Raw genomic sequence first — 17,558 nt, forward strand, 5'->3', positions numbered from 1 at the left:
ACAAATGTCTATGCAATGTCACAGAAGCTATACCGCATATACTTACATAGAAGCCGAATTTTTCAGCACAAAATATGTACTGAAAAGTCACCTCCTCGGCTTCTATGCGAGTCACTGTGTGTGCCTCTGCAGTCAAGCGTTGCAGAACGTGCTGCTGGTGATGTGCTCCCTGCTATGGCTGTGTCCCTGGCAATAATTAGAGCGGTAGTGTGTGTAATTAGGCTGCCTGTGACCCCCGATTAATTTGTTGTCCACGTGTGCCGTGTCCTCCCCGCAATAGTTAGAGCGACAGTGTCTGCAATAAGGCTGCCTGTGACCCCCGATGCCATTGTTGCCAGCATCCCCCATGCAAAGATTACCATTGTAGTATGTATTATAAGGCTTCCTGTGACCCCCAGGCTTGAGACGTGCTCCGTGCAGCAGTTTGTCAGTGCCGGTCTTAAGTAGGGATTGCTTCTAGCCGCTCTGTACTACTCGCTGTGTTTCAAGACGCCACTGGATGACGTCATGGATATGAAACAGCGAGTAGTACAGATCGGCTAGAAGAAATCCCTGCTGAAGACCGGCACTGACAAACTGCTGCACGGAGCGTGTCTCAAGCCCGGCAAGACACTGCTGCTCTAACTATTGGGGGGACACAGTCACAGCACACAGCAAAGGTATCAGGGGTTACAGGCTACTCAATTACAGACACTGCTGCTCTAACTATTGGGGGGGGACAGGCACAGCAGACACCACTATGGGGAGAGGGGCTATTTAACACCTTTGGACACATCTGGCTACAGGAAGGAGGGGCTGCCTCATACTAGGGGATACAACTAGCTAATAATACTCTGTATGGAGATGCCTCATACTGTGGGGGCACATCTGGCTATTTACCGTATACCATGGAGGACGACATACTGGGGAGGTGGCTTATATGTGAGTCAATCATTTTTTTCCTGGTTTTTGAGGGAAAAGTGGGTACCTCGGCTTATATGCGGGTCGGCTTATATGCGAGTATATACGGTATATGAAATTAGAGAATGCAAAGTATCTGCCAATACTGTTTACAGTCCTATTATAGCCTCCCATTTTTTATAGTCATGTGACATGAAATATGCATTAATTAGCAGTGTTCAATATTTGTTCATTGTACATCTGTACCTCTTGCATTAAATATACTTAAAAACGCCCACGTAGCCTTTTCCTTGTTTTATTCCTTGTTGAGATGGCAGTGGACTTCTACTGAAAAGTAAACTGTCTGAACCCGTCCCCCTTTCCGATCATTACTCACTTTAAGTAGTGAGGGAAAGGGAGGGAACAGCTATTTTCTTGCTGTGTGCCAAGTTTACCTCACATCTCCCACCCTCTCCCTCTGCTGAGAGAATGGGCTCAATTCACTAAGCTTATCTCCTGTCTTTAATAACGTTTCTAGAGTTATCACCATGGTGATAAGGCATGTAGTATTCAGGAAACATTTTACCTCAGGCAAACCTAAAGTTAACTCTTCTGTCTTTAAATTAAGATGAGATCTCTAAAGTGAACTCTTCAATCCTTAAAATAAACAATGAAAAGAATCTGCCGAGCTGCAGTATTGCCCACAAAACGTTAGTCTCTTATAGGTAGAATGTTACCAGAGTAGCAGTAACAGCTACTCTCTAACTGGGAACACCCACTCAGCTGCCAGATCCATGCTCACCTGAAGCATCTGTGGGCCACTTGACTGTAGCCTCATACATACCCAAGAATAAACTTGGCAGAGGCAGTCATTCAGAAGAATCTGCTCTGTTGTGCACCGTGTAGCTGTCCCTTCATTATTATTTTATTATTAAGATTATTATTATTTAGTATTTATATAGCACAGACATCTTCCACAGCGTTTTACAGAGTATATAGTCTTGTCACTTAACTGTCCCTCAGAGGAGCTCTCTATTATTATTATTTAGTATTTTTATAGTGCCGACATATCCCACAGTGCTGTACATAGTTTATATTGTCTTATCACTTAACTGTCCCTCGGATTTAATCCCTGTCATAGTCATATCTCTATGTATGTATAGTGTAGTGTATGTATTGTAGTCTAGGGCCAATTTAGGGGAAGCCAATTAAGGGGAAACAGTTGCTCAGCTGGATGGTGTAATGGTTAAGGGCTCTGCCTCTGACATGGGAGACCAGGGTTCGAATCTCGGCTCCGCCTGTTCAGTAAGCCAGCACCTATTCAGCAGGAGACCTTAGGCAAGTCTCCCTAACACTGCTACTGCCTATAGAGCGCGCCCTAGTGGCTGCAGCTCTGGCGCTTTGAGTCCGCCAGGAGAAAAGCGCAATATAAGTGTTTGTCTTTGTCTTTTAGTTAGAGTTATAGCCTCACTCTAACACAAGTTGGTGTTAAATAAATCGCTTGTGAAGTACCTGGTCTGAAGTCCAGACACTGATGATTTCCAGATTTACAGACTGTCAGTGATACAGGTTGCAGCCTTTTCAGAGAGATTCAATCTTTGCTGTTCCCTTTGCAGTCTAAGTAGTAGAATGATACGCTCAAGGCAGCCTCACCACAGAGTCTGAACCTGACTGCATGTATCCTTGTGCTTTTCATCATGTGATCAAAATGAAAGGACATCATTTTAGTTGCAAAATCCTGGTTTCACCCAAACAGGAATAGTCAGATTACTCTGATTTGTTTTGTATACCGAAACTGTTTTCTAGAATTAACCCTGAATTTGTTCTAACTTCATGTTATCACCATTGTACTTTATGCACAGCAATACAATAATAAGATTTGCTGTATTAAAAAAAATAGAACAGAATATAAAGTTGGTGAAAAGTTACAATCACAGTTTTCCACTACCTTGCAAGATATTAATCCAAGTATAAGCACTGCATTAAAGTCCTTCAGAAAGATACGTCACAAGCAATATGCAAGTGCCTGTGTACACGAGCCTTAGTATTGCTTCAAAATTTAGGGCAAAGATGGTAATGCAGAGTTTATCTTTCCTGACTTTCTTTTCACAGATGCTGTGCCTGCTGCTGACTGACAGTCTGACACAGCCATCAACCCTTTTACATGAAGCCATTAACATAACACTATATCAAAGACTGTAACCAAGCTGAAATATGGAAATAATCATTTACCAGCCCAATCAAATCAGCGTATATGCTTAAAAAAGGAGCAGGGCCAAATGTTTCATTTGGTTAGAATGAGATTTGTTTTATTTTGCCTTATATTGATTCGCCTTTATCATAAAACACAATCTGGCAAGGAGTCCTGTTCATTTCTTAGAAATGTATTCTCAGACCAAATTAATTAAATAAATATTGATATCGCAGACACCCTTTGCCATCTCTTGCTTCAAAAAATAGACAGACTGTTTTTAAAACTATTTATTTATTTATTTATTTATTTTAATTTGTGTTGCATTTTTTTCCTGTCTGTTAAAAGAATGCTTCTGTTCATGTAGTAGAAAGGTAGGTGGGGTACTGGGTAGAATCATAGCCCCACTCAAGGCGCAAATGTGCACAGCTTGTTTATATCTATGTAGAAGCTTCATAAGGAGTTATTGCTATTATTTAGTATTTATACAGCGCCATCATCTTCTGCAGAGTAATTGTCTTCTCACTTAACTGTCCCTTAGAAGAGCTCACAATCTAATCCCTTCTGTAATCATATGTCTGTCATAGTCTTGGGCCAATTTAAGGGGACGCTAACTTATGTTTGTTTTTGGGATGTGGAAGGAAACCCAGAGTGCCCAGAGGAAACTCACACAGACACAAGTAGAACAAATCGCCCTGCCTGGGATTCAAACCATGAGCCCTGCTCTGCAGGGTGAGAGTGCTATCAACTACGCAATCGTGATGCCTACGGCGGCATAGTGGACAGCATCTGTGAGGTACCTGGTTTCAGACACTGGTCACTTTAAGCTTCACAGACTGTCTGTGCTATAGGCTGCAGTCTTACCATACAGATTCAGTCTGTGTCATCCCCCTTGCAGTCTTTACTGTGTAATGATGCAGTCAAGGCAGCCCAACCATATGCTCTGAAAGTAACTGCTTGAATCCCTGTGGTTCTAGTCACGTTAATAAAATTCCAGAACAGAATTTTTAGTTGCAGAGGCCTCATTTACACATACAGCAAATGTCTAAGAACTCTGATTACTAAGCTATTCAATGGCATTTCTAGATCCTAGCCTGGAGCTGAAGTATTTGATAAGTTACAGGTGGTGCCAGTAACTATGTGTACCTGGAGTAATGAATGTGAGCATTACAGGACCTAACAAAATGAACTCAAGCCATTATAATTCAGCTGATCCGCCATGTATTTTCATTTTTAACACACTCTTGCTTGGGAAGAGATTTACAAAAGGAGTTGGATTTTTTTTTTCTTATTCGAGAAATGGCCAAAAGGAAACTTGGGCGCCACATAAACCACAATAGTAATTGTGGCTATAGATAATTTAGGAGACGAAGAAGAAGAGATGTATATAAGTTCCCCAAAATACAAAAGTGAATGTGTACTCCATAAGTAAATCCTCTTACTTTTTCTCCAAGTTTTCTCCTAGGAGACCATTTTTCTTCTGTTTAAAATAACTTAAAAAAAAAGTAGGTGGAAAAGTAATGTGAACATTATTCTGAGTATGTTCTTGCTTGTTGATGGCTACAAAGTTATTTTATTGATAAATTGGCAAAATATCACCTAGGAGAAAATTTGGGAGAAACAGTGAATTGAATAAGGCCCATTATACTGTAAATAAAATGCATTTTAAGCCACCAGCAAGCAAGACAATATCCTGAAAAGTACTTTGTCACCTACTTTATGGTGCTTTTTCAATTGCAAAGTGCAAAAATTATTTTAAAAAGAATATGTAAAATTCTCTCCTGGGAGAAAACCTAGGAGATAAGGTGAATTGGATCGGACCTATTGGCCTCAATTCACTAAGCTTTATCGAACACTTTATCAAACGTTTGATAATTTACCTTATGAGTAAAATCTAATTTTGAATTCATTAAGGTGTTATAGATTTATTGAATGTTTTATCAATCTATAACACTTTAGTGAATTCAAAATTAGATTTTACTCATGAGGTAAATTATCAAACGTTCGATAAAGTGTTTGATAAAGCTTAGTGAACTGAGGCCAATATTGTGTATTCTTGTGTTTTATTTCATCAAACTCCTACCTCACTATAACCATGATTTAAATCTCTGTGATTGCCTAAGTACTTCCTTCTCCCACACCAATGTCTGAAACATGAGACTGGCATGCATGGAACCAGGCTTGAGTTGAAGACTAATGGCCCATACTCACGGGCAACTTTTTGGCCTGTCGCCAGCACACGTGAGCGTGTGCGCGACAGGCCGGCGACAGCTTGTCACCAGGTCCTTCCGCATACACACGGCGGAGGGACCTGGCAACTGATGCGGCGGAAGCTGTTGCTGTTGCGACTCCCCCCGCCGGAAGCCCAATGTATTACTTCTCTTGTTGCTGTCGCTAGTCCGCGTACTCACGCGGACTAGCGACAGTTGCGGCGGCGACTGTCGCCAGGCGATTGAGCAGTTCAATCGCCCGGCGACATCAGCGATGAGCAACAGTTCGGGGAGCGCGCCCGGGCAACGCCGCATACTCACGGGTGACCTGTCGCTGCAACACGCGCGCGCCGCGTGTTGCGGCGACATTTGTAGCCCGTGAGTATGGGCCATTATATTGCTCTTTGACATCTCATTTGATCTTGTGTTGAAGCGGAAGTTTTTTTTTTTAATTTAGTAATGATCAGTTGATGTGAGGGACACTATACAAAGGTGAATTAATACAAAAATTAAAGGTGTTTGTGTTTGTTTTATATGAAATGACTGGATTATTTTATATTTCTGAGTAGTGCCCCTTAATAAACACTACAATATATCAGTTACTACCATTCCAGTTTTAGCAGCAATAGTGCATTTTATTCTTGTACACTCTTGACAAGTAAAGGTCCATTTAGCTGCTTAGTAGTATCCCATAAGCCTTGCAGGTATGTAGTGTCCCATTGCAGCCAGACACATTAAGAGCTGGTGATGACTTATTTCCCAGTGTGATGCAAAGGATCACAAGTATGTGGGCTTTGTTATCTTTAAAGACTCTAGAGAAAATACTTAACCAGTGAAATATGTTTTCTTTCTGGGAATAATGCTTTTATTTCAACCAATGCAAAGTCAGAGAATGGTGTAATTCCTGAAAGCTAAACAAGACTTTGAGCAGCCTGATATGGGAAAGTTGGACTGTTAGTTCTCAAGGGATGTCTGGTATTTAGGCTACATCTGAGTTCTTAGTACAGCTGGGAAAATAATCAAATAAATATTTCAAGAGTATTCCTAAATGCAGTGTTTGTGCAGAGTGCTTTCTTGAATTTAGGTATGGTGAACTCTCATAACTTAAGAAAAAGAATATCAGCACTGATTAATTGTCTTTCTCTTGTTTTGCCAGTAATCTCAACCAGGACTTCGCCTTCCCCTCTGCCATTTACACAAGCTATACTTCCTCCGGCCCCAAGTTCCTACTTTTCTCATACAACAATCCGATATCCTCCACACCTGAATCCTCAGGATGCCCTGAAGAACTATGTTCCTTCTTATGACCCGTCCAGTCCGCAAACAAGCCAGGTAATAAACACGTCATCAATCTCTTCTCGTTCCCTTAAATGCAAGATTCTGGTTTCTATTATGAGAGCTGTACAAAAATCAACATCAGAAAACACATTCAACTTTAAATTTACCCTGAACTGAAAATAAACTTGTGACAGTATTAACTGTAAATGTAGTACTAATGGCATACATAGTACTTTCCTGAAGCCTCATATTCTTATTTTCAATTTAAAGAGTAAACCACATGTGTAGCTGCAAACATCTGTTAGTAACCTTTCTAGGATTGACACTGAGCTCCATCTCAGTTCTCTTTTTTTGAAGCTCTAAAGCTATGTACCCACGTAATGATTTTGCAGAGGATTTTCCAGACGATTTACGATTTTTCGAGCACCGAACGGTCGTTTTCGCGATAACGCGTTGTGGGTATAGGCGCACGACTGCCCAAGCAGTGTCGGACTGGGAGCTGGAAAAACTGAGGAAATCCACCTGATGGCCAAGCAGCAGTAGCCCTCGGTTATCACTCCCAATAGAAACCTGCAGCAAGTCTTTACTGTGAGCAGCAACACCTGATAATTGCTGCTTGGCCAGCAAGGGGATTTCCTCAGCTTTACTAGCTCCCAGTCCGACACTGCACCCAAGCCTCACGCGGAAATAACGACAGTCACGTGGATCGGATCGTTAAGGTCCCGAACGACTCCTGCGCAAAGTAGAGCGATCGCGATGAAGTCTCGTTCGCCCCTGACATGTAAGACCCCGTGATGTCATGCATACCTGTTGGCAGGAAGAGAAATCGCTGAACGACCATTGTCAAGGGGACGGCGCTGAACCCGTCGGGTGGTGAGTACGAAGCTTAATGCTGGAGAATGTTGTCTGCAGTCTAGGCATCCATGAGTGCACTTTTCTGGATCCTTTCCTGGTCTACATCTTTGTCCGGCTTAGCTAGAGAGGCTGAAGTACATACCAGCACCACAGAAGATGATAATAATCATGTTAGAAATTGTTTGTAAGGAGCACATTCCTGGCAACTGTTAGTTAACCTCGAGTGAAGGGCTGTGTGATCTTACAAGTTTATTAGTAAAAAATGATTGTGTGATTTTTTTTAGATATACAGCTAGCTGTGGGAAACATGTGTGGAAAGTGTAAGACTTTCAGTCTTCTTTGGCTCCCCTGAGGTCTCTACGTGGCGAGATCATCTGCAGCCTTAGTTTTTAGCATTTGATTTGAACCACAGGTTTTGTACAGCTGTTAAAGCAGCACAAATAAGCAAGGATCAGATAAATAATCCTGCACTACTCATACATGGAAGAGATGGGGTTGTTTAGATTTAATTCCAGCAAGGTCAGTGATTGGCGTAAAGAAAATAATGCTAATACAAATTCAGATAAAATGTGCAGTGTAGTTATGCCTCTGTTACAACAAACAATGTCTGTGTGTGCAATTGTCAGCAGCTGGGAACCCTCATACTCTGTAGTATGCAGTGCATAATACAGGAGGCACAGTGTCCGTATATTATGAGGCTGCAAGGCTCAGCTTGTCAGATATTACCTCAATGTGGATATTACTTATACTTTAAAAAGAAACTCCAATGAAGAATTGAACTTTATCCCAATCAGTAGCTGATTCCTTTTCACAAACAGACCATCAGGGGGCGCTGTATGGCTGATATTGTGGTGAAACCCCCCCCACAAAGAAATTCTGAGTACGTACTCTTGGCAGTTTCCTGTCTGTGAACCTTGCTGCATTGTGGGAAAAAAGCTGTTTACAGCTGTTTCCAACTGCCAAAAAAACATGCAGCAGCTACATCACCTGCCAGCAGTAAAAATGTCACCATGTAATAAATGTCAGAATGTAAATCAGGGATTTAAAAGATTTTACAATGGGCAAACACTGACTAAATCATTTATACATAATTATTGTCAAAATGAGCAATTTTGTATTACATTATTTTCACTGGAGTTCCTCTTTAACACAGAGAGAGGAATGGTTTAAAGGACCACTCCAGTGACAAAAGTAAGCCATTAAAACCTGACAGAACCTACATGTGTTGGAATAATCCATCTCCTCATGGGGATTCTCAGGCTTTTCTTTGTTTTTAAAAGCATTTCCTGAACAGCAGTTCCAAAGTCTTACTGCCAAAAATAGTGTGCAAGTGAGTAGGCGGGTTGGCTAATATCCTACTATTTTGGCAGTTAAACTACCGTTCAGGTAGCTGAACGCTTTTCTGAGCGCTTTGTGATTTGAAAAGCTAATGCTATGGGTATGACCCCACTTGAGCGATGTGGTTTTATAAAAATCTCCCATAGCATTGCATTAGCAAGAGCTTTTTCAAATCACTAGCGCTTATAAAAGGCTGCTAGAGGGTTTGAGCCCTCACATGTCTTTGCACTACAATGGTACAAAGCTAGTGGGGTTTGCAGAGCAATCAATACTTAAAGAGGCACTATGGTGACAAATAGTAGAATGTAGTAAATTATTCAGGATAGCCACTTTTACATTAATTATTCTGGTTTCAGCATCAGAAACACTTCCTCTATCTGTATATTGCTCTATTTTGGTGTGTGGCCCTGCCCTCCCATTGACACCACAGCCTAGGCCAGTGATCTGCAAACTTGGCTCTCCTGCTATTAAAGAACTGCAAGTCCCACAATGCAGTTGCCTTTGTGAATCATGACTTTGGCTCTCAGACTCCTGAAATGCATTGTGGGACCTGTAGTTCCTTAACAGCTGGAGAACCAAGTTTGCAGATTACTGGCCTAGGCAATTTAGGTATGGGGAATTCTCCTCGCAGAACATTCTGGGAGACCAGGTATTTTTTTTTTACTGGTTTCGGAACAAAGAGTACACAAACATTCCACAGTGCTGCACTTGATAGCAGTAAAGATGTTGCCATCACCTAAGATACATTTCAAAATGTAAATTGGGGAGAGAAAAAGGTGAGGAAATATTGTAAAAAAAAATGGCCACTTTATTCATTACATTTTTATTTCAGCACAGTTCCTCCTTAATCAGACATGTTAGTGCAAAGTGGTAGTCAGGCAAATAACCAATGTCTACTGCAAATTAATTATTTACCTGACCTACCTAACATCTAAAAAAAACAAACAGCCACTCTGTGTTTTTTGTGACCATCTTATCAATTAACCATTGATCAGGAAAGGCCACATGATCAAAGACCATGTAGTTTGTACTGCACAAAGCCAAGTAGGTATGTGTGGTGGTGGTGGTGCACTCCATATTAGATCAGGTTTATGCTGAAATCTGATAGAGTGTCAACTAGAGCAACGTCTAGCCCAAACAATCAACATCAGGGAGCTATTGATTGCTTTCTTGATTTTCTGCAAATCTTAGTGTGTATAGGTGACTTCCTCTGGATTCATTTGCAGATAACATGCACAATGCACATCCTTTATTTGTTACATGTTTGGGTAACTCTCCTTGCTACAGACAAATGGTACCAGGTTATTCCTGACTAGGCAACATTGAATATTTCATATCTACGTTTTTGCAACATTTCTGTTGTGATCAGCTGCCCTCCATGCTCAAGAAAGAAATTTGGGTGCAAACGTGCCCAAATTAGTGTATGTGTGTGTATGCATGCCTGTGTACGCATTCCATGACATATTCATATCAACAACAGGCCACAGTTACATTAGAAATAGAGTGCTGCTTCACAGGCAGAAAGAGGGAGATGGGGAGAGGGAACTCAGGAGAGGGAGATGCCATGATTTTGCAAGAAAGCAGACAGAATCAGCTACTGACTGCCCTCTCTTGGTTTCCTCTTTTGTGAGAATGGTTCATAAATATTTACAAGACACAATGAACAAAGCTAACTGGTTTTAGAAGATACTGTAATTGTCACCCATAACTATTTGTATGGTTTTCTTGTTTCTCTTTACTGTGACGTTACAGCTAACTTTTAAGTTCAGTACATACATTATTGTGTTCAGAGTTATATCTCTAAAAGTCAGTTTAATGTTGAAATATTTTAATATATTTGTTCATTAGCTTATTAACACAGAGAAAAGAGCAAATGATGCACACACATAGCCCAACAACCAGACATCTCTGGAATGTCTGCTTGTATGTGGGTTGCTCATGACAGCTATTCTGAATTCTACTCTTTGGGGTTGATCAGGACAGGTGCAAAGAGAGGAGTAGACAAAGGGGATTGGATGCCCAGAGCAACCAATTAGATTCAATCTGTGAAATTAAACAAGGTTTCTAACTGGTTACTCTGGACAATTAGTCTACTGTGTTACAGTTTCCTTTACACCTGGGGTGATAAGTGAGCATTAAGGTAGTGCAAGCTACAAATTGTAACTGTCTATAGGCACCCATACACTATTACAATTGTGTTAATCAGGTAAATAATCAATATCTTCCAGATATCAATGTTTTACCTGTGCTACCACGTTACACGCCTTTGCCCTTTTTGATATGAGACAAAATTGCATCCTAAATACTCCCTAATATCTACCTGATGGTTGGATCTGAAAGATTTGTACCACCTTATGCAATGCAAAGCTAGGGGATATGCAGATCACTCACTGCTTCCACCTGCAGCTCCCGTCACTCCTTCCTTCCAGATCAATCATGAAAAGAATTAACATAACTTATCTATTTGTGCATTATATGGGGCATAATATGTCATACCTGCTATATAGACATTCACTAGAATCAATGTTTATATCTAATGTGTTATCTATTAACCTCCCTAGCATTCTGGACGAGCTGAGCTCGTCCAGAGACGCTGGAGGGTGCCGCTCAGGCCCCGCTGGGCCGATTTTAATAATTTTTTTAAATGCTTGCTGCGTGTTGGAGACAATCGCCGCCGATGTGCCGCTATCCGTCGCGTAACGAGCGCCCTCCCCCCCCCAGACTTAGTGCGCTGCCTGGTCAATCAGTGCCAGGCAGCGCTGAAGGGTGGATCTGGTCTCCCTGTGACGTCACGACGTCGCCGACGTCACGACATGCGTCGTCATGGCGACGGGGGAAGCCCTCCAGGATATCCCGTTCAGAAAGGGATTTCCGGATGGGCCATTGCGCCGGCGGCGATCGGAGGGGAGGGAGGGACGCCGCACAGAGGGGGCAATCACGTAGCTAGCGCTAGGCTAGCTACATGTAAAATAAAAAAAAAAAGTGCAAAAAACGTTCCCAGGGCCACGGGAATCAGAACGCCAGGGAGGTTACAAAATATGAAATTGTACATTGGCACATTTACAGATTCCAATGGACAACAGAAATGATTTTGTTACACGTAATATGAATAAGACCAATAAATCTAATATCTGTGTTGCAATAAAGTGATTACTGCATAAGACTGCATGACAACTACTGCATTTCTATGTGGAATGTGTTATTCCACATAGAAATTCAGAGCATTGTATAAAGTATAGCCAGCAGTTAGCACCTAACCGTACAGTAAGTCATCTCTCTGACTGGTTAGATTAAATGTCACTATTTTTCATAGCCCTAAAGACATATCTTTCCATGCAAGTGCCTTAATGACCATAGTATGGGCTGTCATAGATGTTCTCAGTGACTTTTATGTTTATTACAGAGAACGACTTGGCAATCGGCATAAATGTAGGTAATTTTTTATTTGACAGTTTAGCCTGCTCCAGCATTTTTATTGAAGCAGTATAAAATTATACTGCTTTTATATAGACAGCTGGCTTAATGCTTTTAAGGATATTGAAATATAAAAATAACAGTTCCAATTCTTTTCCTATGTATGGTGTGTTTTGGTAAACAGTAGCTAGCATTTCTGAGGTATGGCTTACAGTATAATGTATATTATTATAGATGTGCTATTTTTATGCATTTGTAAAATGAACAATTCACGTCACTAATTGACCCACAGCAGAGCTCACACGCTAATGTTCCTACCATTGTTTAAAGTTATGTACACATGCTACATTGAACTAGTCTGGGGCATCTGATAAAGACCACCTCAGGCGAGAACCTGTCATGTGTACAGGAGCCCTCTGAAAGCACATTGTTGCCCCTATCACCCCACCAACCATAAGACATTCTGTCATGCACTGAATGTCATCCCTCCCCCCTCCCTTCCATAGCAACAGCTGTGATGCTAGCCTACAGGCTAGTGACACATCTCTACAGCCTCAACCCCAAACAGTTGTCTGAGCGATTGAGCCCCAATCCCTGCCTTGTGAGACTCATTGTATGTGTTAAAGGCTTTGGGACAATTTTGGAAGGAATCCAGTGCAAAATGGAAGAGGAAAATGAAGTACCTGGGTAATCCCATACAAACAAGGAGAGAGCATATAAGCTCCATATAGATAGACTCTTAGCCTGGACTCTAGCACTCCTATGCAAGCGTGCTAACTGCTTAGCCACCATGTCACCAAATGTAAATAGATAAGCACACATACACACATGTATACACACTCCTGTGCCATGTAAACAGATGAGTAACATGCATCATTTAAAAAAAAAAATCAGTTTATCTTGCAGCCATTTACTAACATGTGACGAGCAGTGTAGCTAATATACCATTTTAATGATAGTTTAGGCCATGAATTACCTGTTAAGCTATCCATACATAAATCCATAATAAATGTCTATAAATGGTGAGAGATCAATCCCTCTTTGATTGACAGCATATCATGCAGGGCATTATTCTCAACCACATTACCCACTCAAACTCATTAACAGTTCAGCAGAAAATAAATCATCCTTTCACTAGACAAACTGAAATGAACTGAGAGGTGATCGAATGGGCATGTTAGGAACAATACACTTCTGGCTGATTCAATCAAAGTGACTAAGTGGCCAGCCTCAGTAACCCCAGTAACCTGTGCATCAATAATAATGTAAGAAGCCAAGTCAATAATTATTTGCTATTAAGTAGCCGCAGACCCCTGAATGTGGGTTCCCAGCATGTTATTGCATAATGGCTCTTCACATTGCATTGGTGCAGTCACCTCTTGCAAGATGATGGTTAAAGAGAAACCGTGACCAAGAATTGAACTCTATCCCAATCAGTAGCTGATACCCCCTTTTACATTAAAAATTTATTCTTTTTCACTAACGGGTCATCAGGGGGCTCTGTATGGCTTATATTGTGGTGAAACCCCTCCCACAGGAAACTATGAGGACCATGGTCCTGGTAGTTTCCTGTCAGTGAACCTCATTGAATTGTGGGAAATAGCTGTTCACAGCTGTTTCCAATTGCCAAAAAAGCGAGCAGCAGCTACTTCCAGTGACATTACCTGCCAGCAGTAAAAATGTCACCATGTGATAAATGTCAGAATGTAAATCAGGGAGAGGAAAGCTTTTACAATGGGCAAACACTGACTAAATCATTTATACATAATTATTGTAAAAATGAAGCCCTTTTTTCTTACATTACTTTCACTGGAGTTCCTCTTTAAACAGGTAATGATAGAACTTCAGTGGTTTGTATGATCAGTTATTGTTACCATAGAGATCAGTCTGGGGTAAGCAAACTCAATAATGCTGGCACGGGTGTGATCATCTCAACATTTGATATTCATGCTTCTTTAATGCCATGTTTTCCTTCTCTGGCGGAATAAAACTCTTATGTTTCCAAAACAGCTAAATCTTCTGCACATTTCCTATATTTAAAAAGGAAGCAAATTAGAGACGTTTTAAATGTTAACAAAAATATGGTAATGGTAGTGAGATTTTTGCCCAGAATGGCTGATTTTCCTCTACAAGATGCCAAATTTGCATTTCCTCAAAGCACCCTAGTCAAACAGTTCTTCCATAAATCAGTGAGAAGTATTGTTCTCTGAACTGGCCAAATATGGCTTGTCCATTCCTACAACATACTGTAATAAGCCTTGTGAAATTGTGTCATTTTCCCTGCGATAAAACTGAATGTGTAGTAAGGTAAAGCGAGAGTAATGGTGAATAATCTACATCTTGGTATCATGCCACATGGCAGGGATTCAGAAATAGAATATTCCCATAGATGCAAGTTGTACAGCTCAGGGCTGAATTCACAGACACACCAGACAATATCTGTGTGTGAACTGTTCAGTCATCACTGGAGATGAAGCATCTGGGGATGCAAGGTGCAGCAGCAGGAATGCAAGATGTGCTGGCAGCATGGCTAACCTGGCATGGTGCACAATGTGATACAGAGGACAGTGCTGCAAAAGGTCAGAAAGCAAGGCATCTGCTGTAGAGTGAGGTAGCAGCTGTAAAAAGTCTCACAGGCCCCAATCAAACATTCTGTGCACTACAGTTTGTTTGGCTTCGTAATGTGTAATAATATGTGCATGCTTTTCATTAGGAAAGGGGAGATCACACTGTGGGCCTGATTTACAAGCATGTGAATTTAGGTGAAGTGAAATTAGCCCCGTGCTCACTGCAAATATCCTATCACCTTATGCTTATAGTATAACTCTAGGCATAAAAAGAGCCTGTCAGAATAGTATATACACACTATGTGCTGATGACACCGATGTGCATACAGCCACAGTGTTTTTGGTTTATTTTTAATCCAAGCTGTGCTGAATTTTCCAGGAAGAAGCTTTGTTTCTCAATGCATGACATCTCATCACACCTCTTCAGTGCAGCTCTGCGCTGCGTAGCCTATCTCCATGCGACTCCTGCCTCTACATGTCATGTGACAAGCATCAGGAGTCGCATGGTGATAGGCTGTATGGCACCTGTACACTGAAGAGGAGTTAGGAGGACTTGTCCCGCCACCAGAAGGAGGTGATGTATGGCGCTCTGCATCTTAAGTACAGGAGCAGACCCCCTTCCCAACAACAATAGTCCCTGTTACCCTCACTGCCTTGCGATTTATTGCTACGCACCTACTAAAAATTGATGAGGTTGTTTAGTCATGATGCAGCACTAGCAATTTGTCCATCACACCTTTATTGACAGTTCCGTCAGCACTTTTTGCTGACAGACTTTAATGAATAAGACTTCTTTCACACTGACACGTTGCAGTGCCTCGTGGGGCAAACACAGTCCAATTATATAGTAATAGTAAATTCACATTGGTGTGTTGATTGTAAGTTGCAACGGAATCTGCCCGATTAATGTGATGCATGCTCTGCAATGCCAGATATTCTGCACGTTTACAGCTACATTGAAGCATACTTTTCATGTACTGTATGCTTTACTGTATGCATCACAAGCATAAAGCATGATGTGACTTTTCCCCTTAAAAGCTATCCTATTTTTATAGGATATGCAACATTACACCCAGGGCCGGCCCTAGACTATTTGCCGCCTGAGGCAAAAAAAAAATTTCCGCCGCCCCCCCCCCCCCCCCGGGGGGCGCGCTCTGGGGGGCCGCCGAGCTGGAGGGGTAGCTGGCAGGACGGGGGTATTGGGCCTAGCGGCGGGGAGGGGGTCGTACCCCCCCTCCCTCCCCTGGGTCCCCCGTGCTCCGCTCCCCTCCAGCCTTAAATACAAGCAGCCGCTATGTGTAAGAGGCACGGGCGGGTAGGACTCACCTCTTCCTCGTTCCAAGCGTGCACTCCACTGACGTCACTTCCTGCAACGCTGCAGGAAGTGACGTCAGTGGAGCGCACGCTTGGAACGAGGAAGAGGTGAGTCCTACCCGCCCGTGCCTCTTACACATAGCGGCTGCTTGTATTTAAGGCTGGAGGGGAGCGGAGGACGGGGGACCCAGGCGAGGGAGGGGGGGGTCCGACCCCCCTCCCCGCCGCCAGGCCCAATACCCCCTTCCTGCCAGCTACCCCTCCAGCTCGGCGGCCGGCTCCCCGCACCCACGGACGGGCGGGTGCCGCCCCTGGAATTTTGCCGCCTGAGGCAAAAGTTTCACCCCGCCTCATGAGCGGGCCGGCCCTGATTACACCCCAGTGTGGAACTAGCCTTACTGTTTTATCGACCACTTGTCAGTTTGACAGAAACACATGGAAATATCTACAACATGGACGTAGATGTCAAAAAATAAAAAATCTGACAGGTTGTATTTCCTACTCCTTCTATTAAAATATGCTTTTTATTAGCGCATTGTAGCCCCTTAAAGAAAGGTCTGCACATCCTGTCACAGTGATCACTTGTCGCCAGATCAGGAAGTTAGGATAAGCTTTCATGAAGGGGCACAGACATGTATGTTTTATTCCCTCTCCACTTTATTCAAGATGAAGTAAAGAAAATGTTGTCTGGAGATCATTTACCAAACATAAATGCCAGTTGCTTGGACCAAGTATATTTGATAAAGTGTGTTACCGCCTTCTCTCAGAGAAACAGAATGTATGCTGTTAGTGAAATATATCAGGATTTCCAGTGTGAGAGGGTTCCCGCGTGCAGAAGTGCAGATGGAAATAACAGATACCATGCCAGCTTTTACCTAGGATGAACTGTTCTTCCCCAGCCACGCTCTGTAATGCTTTCATTTAGATTGTTAGGACAAGCAGCTGAGCTATCTTGTAGTCCCCACAGCAATTTTGTGGTGTAATTACATTACCACTGCACTGATTATAGTGAAACAGCTATGTCATTCAATCGAATATGTAGGGGGAAAATGAGTTTAGCTTAATAGAGCTCATGTTGGTTTCAATAAAAAGCAAAAAGAGGACAATTTACTTGTTATATTTTAAACTGCTACAAATTATAACTACCAAGAAAAAAAATGCAGCGAGCAAGTTGTACATTCCACGGCCCATTTCCATGATTAGCGGTGGGATATTGTGGTAACTTGATAGCCCTGAATTGACCTTGTAATGCAAGAAATACATGGAACCAACCATTATCACAAGTGTCCTGCAGTAGTATTTGGCTGTTGTGTGAACACTTGCAGGATGCCATGTATGCTGAGATCTGTGCCAAGCTTACTGTCAGGGTAACGTCTGGCACAATCAGCTCAGGGCAGAAACTGGAAGATGTCTGCAACTGATTCTGTAGGTGGCCTGTGTAGGCTGAGTGCCCAAATCATCATTTTAAATTGCGTTTTCCTTTTTTTATTCTACTTTTATTAAAGCGGAATA

At 42.1% G+C, this 17,558-nt stretch overlaps 1 protein-coding gene across 7 annotated transcripts in view; it reads left to right on the forward strand.

The window, feature by feature from the left end:
• NFIB (nuclear factor I B) overlaps nt 1-17,558 on the forward strand; it is a 561,260-nt gene that overhangs the window by 498,050 nt on the left and 45,652 nt on the right. For all 7 annotated transcript variants that reach the window (XM_068234892.1, XM_068234884.1, XM_068234891.1 and 4 more), the window contains one exon: nt 6,437-6,612. In XM_068234892.1, coding sequence (XP_068090993.1) covers nt 6,437-6,612 — 176 coding nt within the window. The remainder of the gene's footprint in view (nt 1-6,436; nt 6,613-17,558) is intronic.

The sequence above is a fragment of the Hyperolius riggenbachi genome, chromosome 1 (genome assembly GCF_040937935.1).
Source record: "Hyperolius riggenbachi isolate aHypRig1 chromosome 1, aHypRig1.pri, whole genome shotgun sequence".
Classification (NCBI taxonomy): domain Eukaryota; kingdom Metazoa; phylum Chordata; class Amphibia; order Anura; family Hyperoliidae; genus Hyperolius; species Hyperolius riggenbachi.